We start from the raw sequence: 8,636 nt of genomic DNA, 5'->3' as shown, positions 1-8,636 counted from the left end.
ACAGAGAATGCAGGTTACTGCATACTCCCTAAGGGCTGTTTGGCTGACCTTTTTGACTTTTAAACAGTTTTCTACTTTTTTACTCCTTTGACAATTCAGCAAATGAAATGACAGAGATGGATTTCATTACAGGTACTTTGACCAAAATTATTTATTGCTTACCTAGTAAACCTGACTATAAATGTAATTGATTTATAAATCCCACAAAAGCCAAACACTAGCCAGTGACTGCTTGTAGTGCTGCTGTGTAGAAATTATGTGTATGGAGGGATAACTTTTCTTCTAGCCAAAAGACTGTGCAGGAGTAAAGCAACAATATTTTATGTCCTCTGTGGATCAGGACTATTCTGGACCATTTTTTTTCCTGGTAGCTCATTCTATATTTTCACTTTCTGTTTTAGTGACTATTTTCTGTTATCTGTTCTAAAAGGAAGGCAGAATGGACTGCAGTGTATCAGGAAGGATGGATTGGACTGTGGAGAGGAGGAAGTAATCTCTTGTCTGAGAAACTTGAAAGAAAATGTCTGTGGTACTAGGAAGCCAACTTGAAAACATGAGTAATATAGACAGAGCTATTGAAGTTCTGACCATCAGAGTGAGATGGAAGGCCAGGTGAGGTATTGTTTCATATTCATATTTTTCTCCTGAAAATCTTTTGGCTAGATGTAAGTGTGGTCCAGTAACTGTAATTTTTTAATCAAGTTTACCTGTGAAAAATTGTACTGTAACAGGGAAATGGCATTTTACCTGCAAAGTCCAGTTTTGCTCTTGATTTACTGTGCTGAGTACTGGTCTTCAAGTTGTCTACACCTGTTGAAGTTCTTGTTTGCACAGTGATATTGGGCTACTGCAAATATTAAATGTGTCTTTTTATTAAATGTGACTTTGGTGCAGCTCTTCCATGTGGCAACACATTGGTAATGAAAACCTTGTTTTGTCATCATGGAAGTGGCCGTGGGTATTTTTTTTTTTCTTGTGTGATATTGGATGTGTGAGGTACAGTGTTACTATTCCTATTAAAGTACTGAGTCAGATCACTTTTTTGTGAAGGTCCGCAAATTCCACAGAACTGGTTCTGAGAGGGCTATTGCAGAATGTAAGTGCAGTAAAACAAAGCCCTCCAGAGAACTGTAAAAGGATTTGTCATAAATTGGACGAAATCTTGCATTTGTAGTAAAAATGCAATGGAATACAATTTTTGCACTGATACCCAATCAGTTGGTTTTCTGTCTCAGCCTTAGCTTGAGAGCAGGCAGCGCTCAGGTTACTGAGAGGGAGGGAGGGTTGAGCAGAGCCCCAGGCGGCGGCAGGGACGGAGCCCATGATCGCTGCTGAGGGACGAACGAGCTGCTTCTAGAACTGCATCAGTGTATCAGCACCTTGATGCTGCTGTACAACTTGATTTACTTTTTTTGGATAGTTTTGGATGGTGGTAAACACTTCTGTGCCCTTGGGTGAACAGTTTTATTTAAGGTCCAGAAATGAAGATGAGGAGCCTCTCCTCCTTTTACGTCTCTCTGTGGTTGCTGTTCACAGCAGTGATACTCAAAGGTGAGAATACTGCTTGCTAGTTAAATGTTGCGCTGAAGTTTATTTTATTCTGATAGGATCTTATGACCTGATGTACCCTACATGGCTGAGCCCCAGAAGCGTTTAATCTGTTTAGTTTAACTTCGTCTCACTGATGCATACACAAAATGATCATGTACGACTAGAATTGCAGTGCTCTTCGGGAAGTTTTGATTTGTTGGGATATCTTTTTAGTCAGGAAGATTTGCTTTGAACTCTTAATTAGTCCAGGAAGTCGGCGTGAATCACCAGAGATGTACTCCAAAGCACTTGTTCCCTACAAATTGCCACCTGGCACTTGCGCGAGTCTTGCCAGTGTGTGAGAGACGGGAGTGCTGAAGTGAGAATGGCTCCAGCAATTGGCCATTTGCGAAAGCAGCGGGGGCTCTGATGAGGTCGGATTTCACCCCACAGCCGAAGGGGAGGAAGGCAGGCGCAGAGCGGTGAGCGCCCATCACCAGAGATCACCAGTGCAAATTAGCCTTTGTTTAGCAACAAGCTGGGCTTTGAACCAGATAAGGGAGAAGACCGATAAAAAGCCGACCCTGTGAGACGGGATAAATACTTTTAATCGTGTATAGTGATATCGGTCCTCTCCATTATCTGCTCTTATCCTTTCTTTCTTTTTCTTTCTTCTGAATTTTCTTAAGTGTAATCTTTATGCTCTTATATTGTTTCATTTCTATAGATAATAACCGATACGACTACGTACCTCTAGTTGGAATTGATGCAACTTGAAAAATTTTTTTGTAACTTTAGTCAGGGGTTTGCTCGCCTTTGCCCGAGGGTAGGGGAATTGAAGTTTGTCTTCAAAAGACCTGCTGAGGTCTGACGAGTTTAAGAACTACAGACGGGGAGTAGCCAGAAGGTACACAGGAAGGAAACGAACATTAAGGGGCATTACTTCCCCGGAGACACTTGGTCTGGGAAAAGGTTGATAAGAGAACAAGGAATGAGGTCCGAACTAGTATCGAAGGCGAAGGGATCAATAACCAATAGAAGATTGAACATTGTGTCATTTAAAAAGAGTGAACGGGAATTTCTCTGGGGTTTTTATGTATAAATAGGTGAAAAGTCTGGTAAAGAACCATGTACGATGGAATGATTTTCACTGCACAACCCGGGCATGTGTGGATGAAATAATTTCTATTGCATATCCTGCTCAGAATAACATCCTGCCCAGAATAAAGTAATGCCTAATTCTCTAACATGGAAAAGACGTTGTTGGAGAGTTTCTGTTTTCCCTGTAGTTTCAGTGACACCATTGCATCAAATAGTTCTAAAATGAACCTGCCATACATAAATATGTGTATTTATACATAACTAGTAATTCAGTGTTGTTTTACTCTTATCCATCCCAAGGGATCTGTTAAGAAGAACCTCAGTTACTCCACCTTCAGGGGTGGGTTGTAACAGAGAGGTCCTGTTGTCCTTGCCCTTTGCTTGCAGAAATTTGTGTATCTATGTAAAGAGGCTGCCTAGAGAAACTGTGATGTACAAAGCTCTATGAAACAGCAAAAGTGTCATTTAAAACCTCGAGTTTCAGTCAATTACCTTTAGTATCTAAGTCTGGATAGCAAGAAGCATCTCCAAATACATGGTTTGGAAAAGATGTTGGTGCACAGATGTATTCACACATTAAGCAATTGCCAGCTTGTGAAGAAAAGCAGCTCAGACATTTTACAGGTGGTATTTTAAAAAGAAAAAGACTAAATTCTGGAAGTAGCAGGAATCTTACCAGTGCTGCATGTGGGGACACACCAAAAGCCATTAGCCCGTGAGTAAGTGTAATTTCAGACCTTGCTGACTGGAAGTAATTGGAAAGTCATTGGTAAAATAAAAGTAATTATGTTTACTTTCAAAAAATGTAGGAATCGTTATATATAGAGTGTTTTTCAGTGGGTGTGAAAAGCTTAAGTTAGCTCTTCCCTTGCTCCAGGTGAACGCTGTCTTTATTTGAATAACTTCATCAGGCACTCTTCGGCATCTGAACTAATGATATTCTACCATATATGAATGATAAATAAGGTTATAGCAAATACTGCTTGAAGCAGTAGAAAGAAGGTGTCTTCTGATGCAGCTCAGTGCTTAATCTAATGTGCTGAACAAGTACATGTTTTCTAGCTGTAGAATCAGCCAAAGGAAAATATGCTCACATGCTGTTTAATGAACTGTTTGAAGACTACTCCAATGCTCTGAGACCAGTGGAAGACACAGATAAAGTACTGAATGTCACCCTTCAGATCACCTTGTCCCAAATTAAAGACATGGTGAGTAAAAGTAGAGTTCTGTTTTTCTAAAAATATACAGGAATATACTAGATGCAAGCTTTTTGTTTGGATGTAAGCCTTTTGTTTGGAGTAGGAAAAGCAACCTTCATTTTGTTGTGACGACTTCAGAAACACTTCCTCACAGGCGAGGGAGAGGGGGTGGCCTGAGGGATTGGAGGTGTGTTCTGTTCTCCAGGTTTTTGTACATTCTTCTCTGGCTGCATCATTTAAGGTTTTCATTAAAAATGTGGAAACTTAGAGCTGCTGAATTTTTAAGACTTCTTTTGTAGTTAGGTGTTGGTATCATACCCTCTAGGCAACTTTTGCTGAATTTTAAATACAGCAAATGCTTTTTCTAAGCTGCAATTATTTTTTACATAAAATCCCTAAAATTAGCCTTCAGTAATTTTTATAAATATGTTTTTTTTAGATACACTTTTAAGACAAAAGAAAATATGTCTGGAAGGAGAAGGAAAGATTATTTTTGTGACTTCTGAATTATAATTTCAAGGCCTCACCAAGCTCTCAAAGAATTTCTTAGCCTGGATCTGTTAGCTATTTGCTATTCTGAAGCTCGCAAAAGGAAATTAGGAAGATCTGGGAGCATTAGATACTGAGATTAAAACTAGGGAAGGTGCTGATAGATGAAGGTTTGCACAAGTGAAAGTCCAAACCAATGTACAGTGTATGAGCCTAGATGACTGTCTGGGAATTATTTTGTGGCCTGTTTGTATTCTGGCCTGTTTTGAGCACTACATCAAAGCCATATCACAAATTCTGTCTTTGTCTAAGATGTGATTTTGTCACCTTCAGCTAAAAATATTTCTACATTTTTATGCAGGATGAAAGGAACCAAATTTTGTCAGCTTACTTATGGATTCGACAAAGCTGGTATGATGCATACCTCAGATGGGACAAAGATAAATATGATGGGTTAGATTCTATCAGGATTCCAAGCAATTTGGTTTGGAGACCAGATATTGTCCTATATAACAAGTGAGTGTGGCTGGAGAAAATCAGCTTGCATATTTGAGGGAGGGATGGGGTTAAAGGAGTAACTGGTCTACAGAGTCTGAACTTTCATCTCTACCTTACCTTAGCAAGGGGTATGTTTGTAGTCTTAACATTTGTTGTTGATAATCTAAATATTTTGCAATAAAGCAAATTTTGCAATAGACAAGATCTGAAAATTATGCTACACAACAAAGCTTTTCTGAATTTCTCTGCACTGGAAATTGAATACCCTGGCTGTCTGAGATGCTTTCTGCTGAGGCTCCTAGAGAACTCTGGAAGATTGTCCACAAAAAGATGATACATAAAGGCTGCACTCCTTGTCTGCTCTGCCTGGCCAATAATGACCTGCAGACTGTTTTCATCTTTTAATAGACTCTTATCCTACTGTGTTCTGTTTGAGGGCAATTCTGAAGGAACTATGGCAAACAAATACAACATAATTTAGCAGAACTGTCGTTTGGCATTCATACCTGTAAATAATGGTTCATAGTAAGTGTCTACTAAAATTCAGTGTAAATATGATTTCAGAAGCATGCTTTTAATGGTGTGAAAGGAGGGTCTTCCCCATTGCCCACCTTCTCTGGCCCTCACCCTTAAGTTTTTGTCTGTCAATCCTGATTGCCATTTTTCTGTCTTTTAGGGCTGATGATGACTTTTCAGAACCAGTAAATACCAATGTAGTGCTGAGATATGACGGAAAAATCACTTGGGATGCACCTGCTATCACAAAGAGCTCTTGTGTAGTGGATGTGTCTTATTTTCCTTTTGACAGCCAGCAGTGCAACCTTACCTTTGGGTCCTGGACCTATAATGGTAATCAGGTAGACCTCATCAATTCTCTTGATAGTGGCGACCTCTCTGACTTCATAGAAGATGTGGAATGGGAGATTCATGGTATGCCAGCAGTTAAGAATGTTATCACTTATGGCTGCTGCTCTGAGCCTTATCCAGATGTGACCTTCACGCTGATTTTGAAGAGGAAGTCCTCTTTCTACATATTTAATCTGTTGCTTCCCTGCATTTTGATCTCTTTCCTGGCCCCACTGGGATTCTATCTCCCTGCAGACTCTGGTGAGAAAGTGTCTCTGGGTGTTACAGTTCTTCTTGCTCTGACTGTGTTCCAGCTGATGGTTGCAGAGATCATGCCCCCATCTGAAAATGTACCTTTGATAGGTGAGCTTTACACATTTTGTCTTTAAGCATGACTTACTAATAGCAGGGCTGTATGTCAGGGAATCTTCATGTAATTTGTGATTTCTGGGAAGATAAATTTGCTACATTTTTGAAACATAGTGAAGTACTCTAAAATATGTGTGGAATCTGTATAGGTATCCTGCAGGTTTTTGAAGTTATTTTGTGTTTATTTGAAATCATACATTAGCTAGCTGTTTTATATTTATTAAATATAGTTAGATATTTTGAATTATGCTATCACATCTTGAAATAAAGCTGGTAATGGAAAACAATTTTAGAACTAACACATGAAGTACAATCAAAAGCTATAAGCCCCAGGTCAGACTGTTTCAAGATATGTTTCTGTCCAATCCAGACGGTTGGATGGCCTGGCTGGCATACTCACAGTTGACTTAATATCTGACAATTGCTACATTGGATTATAGTTGTTGGGAATTCATTATGCTGATATTTAATTTATGTCTGGGTGTTCAGGAAAGTTCATGTGCCATGAAAGGAACCTAGCTCAGTCTGTTTTCTCTATTCCCACGCTCTCCCTTGCCATCCGTTCCAATCTCTTTGGAACTGAGCTCACGTCACACCTGTCTGTGGCATGTCCTGCCTGTGTCATTGCTGTCAGCTCTTGCTTCTCCTGCAGAGGCTGCAGAGCAGGGCTGGGAGCTGCCTCTCTGCATAGGTTGGTTGGGTGCTCAGCTGTGTACTTCACTTGCCAAAAGCAAAGACAGAGGAGCACAGCTTGTATTCTCTTCAGCTCTGTGCTCTGACCTTGGAGCTGGCAGCACACTGGTTGTGGATACAGCAAAATCTGCCTATTCACTGACATGTTTGAGTGTGAAAGCATGGATCTGCTGGTGTGGGTGCATCAATAGCTCAAACAAAGTCTGATCATCACACATAATACCTGAGGAAATGGGATTTCCAAGGTGCCATGTGAAGCCATTGGCATGGGGATTTTGCAGATACTATGTAAAGAGCAAGGCTCTTGAGAAATATTTTTGATTTGGTTTCTGAATGGATGTGTTTCAAATAATCAGAGGTTTTAGCTTGCCAATATTTACCATGCTAATACAGTAGTCATATACTCATCTGATAAAGACATGCCAGTAATGAGTATGAGATTTTATTTTAATGGCTTTTATCTTTGTTTTTAAATGGTGAATCCTGATCTAAGAGAATTAAGGTGATTAAAGTTTTATTTCACTTGCATTTATGCTTAACACTATGTTGTCACCCTTCACTTCTCATTAAATTTTTTTATTAGAGTAACATCTTTAATATAATTTTATTTTGTGTTCTAGGGAAGTACTACATAGCAACTATGACCATGATCACAGCTTCTACTGCATTGACAATCATTATAATGAATCTCCATCATTGTGGCTCAGAAGCAAAGCCTGTTCCGCAGTGGGCCAAGGTGGTTATTTTGGACTATATGTCAAAAATCTTTTTTGTTTATGATGTGGGTGAAAATTGCACAAGTCCAAAAAGAGAGAAGGAAGAAGAATGTAGATTAGAGGGGGATGATGGGTGTCAGAGGAAGCACAAAGAGGAAAGGAGTCCTCTTTCCACTAGGAATGATGACTGTAATCTCAAGGAGAAGCTCAATGGAAATTGGAATAAGAGCTATGGAGTTCATGGTGAAAATGTTAGGGAGACTGCTAATTGCTGTTCTTGTTACAAAATGCTAATTAAAAATATTGAGTATATTGCTAATTGTGTTAGAGACCATAAAGCTAACCGGGCCAAAGGAATTGAGTGGAAAAAAGTTGCAAAAGTGATGGACAGGTTTTTCATGTGGATTTTCTTTATCATGGTGTTTTTTATGAGTGTGCTGATCATTGGGAAAGCTGCTTAACTGAAAATGAATATGTTCCTTTTGTAAATCTGAATATTCTATGTTAGTTTGTTTAGGAGGAGTTCTGTGATAGGGGTGCTTTTGAGATCTTTGTATTGCATTCTATAACAATAAACAAATTGACTCTGTAGGCTGTGACAGTGAGTTAAGACATTGGAAAACTGAGGACTTTGCTGAAAACTGTCCTTGCCTTTTAGTATAGGTGTGCTGATGAGGCTGCAGGATAAGCAGTCACCTTGGTGGGTGGTGGCCATGACTTCAGGCTGTCTGGGCTAGAGTATTTCAGCAGTGGAGCACACAGCCAAGCAGGGAGCTGTGTATTCACAGGGCTGCATCTCTGCACCGTGCAATTTGATCAGCCCTTTCTCTCTCCCAGGCGAAAAAAAAAGTGTATTTGTGAAATGGTGACATTTTCTGGAGACCATCCCTTCATGGCATTGCCTTTTTCTCTTTTATTTTAGCTTGACTTGAAAACTTACGGTTTTTGTTCCAGCTCACTGATTACTGCTCATTTCATAGGCTCTACATGCTGTGCCTTTAGCTTCTAATATGGTTGAGCTTACTGAATATGATCTTCCTCTTTATCATTTTCTGCTGCAGGATGTTAATGTATTGTCACCATGGCTAAAGTAAGCCAGATTCCCAGGGTTTCTTCCTCACTGAGTCAGAGGGCCTCTTTTCGATTCTTTCTCTTGAGCATAATAATAGGAAGAACTTCTCCTGTCCTTCCTACA

General features: G+C 39.7%; 1 protein-coding gene across 1 annotated transcript; it reads left to right on the top strand.

The window, feature by feature from the left end:
• Positions 1 to 1,481: 1,481 nt before the first annotated feature.
• On the top strand, positions 1,482 to 7,902 carry CHRNA9 (cholinergic receptor nicotinic alpha 9 subunit). Its single transcript, XM_053941243.1, has 5 exons — positions 1,482 to 1,551; positions 3,694 to 3,839; positions 4,681 to 4,835; positions 5,494 to 6,026; positions 7,346 to 7,902. Exons 1-5 carry the CDS (start codon positions 1,482 to 1,484, stop codon positions 7,900 to 7,902), a joined length of 1,461 nt encoding a protein of 486 aa, XP_053797218.1.
• Positions 7,903 to 8,636: the final 734 nt, after the last annotated feature.

The sequence above is a fragment of the Vidua chalybeata genome, chromosome 4 (assembly GCF_026979565.1).
Source record: "Vidua chalybeata isolate OUT-0048 chromosome 4, bVidCha1 merged haplotype, whole genome shotgun sequence".
NCBI lineage: Eukaryota > Metazoa > Chordata > Aves > Passeriformes > Viduidae > Vidua > Vidua chalybeata.
This window is presented reverse-complemented; position numbering and strand designations above follow the sequence as displayed.

Excerpts from the sequence above, each read along its gene's own strand:
- CHRNA9 (XM_053941243.1), top strand. The coding sequence starts at position 1,482 with ATGAAGATGAGGAGCCTCTCCTCCTTTTACGTCTCTCTGTGGTTGCTG. Across the intron at positions 3,840-4,680 it reads TGTCCCAAATTAAAGACATG|GATGAAAGGAACCAAATTTT; the intron begins GTGAGTAAAAGT and ends ATTTTTATGCAG. Across the intron at positions 6,027-7,345 it reads TGAAAATGTACCTTTGATAG|GGAAGTACTACATAGCAACT; the intron begins GTGAGCTTTACA and ends TTTGTGTTCTAG.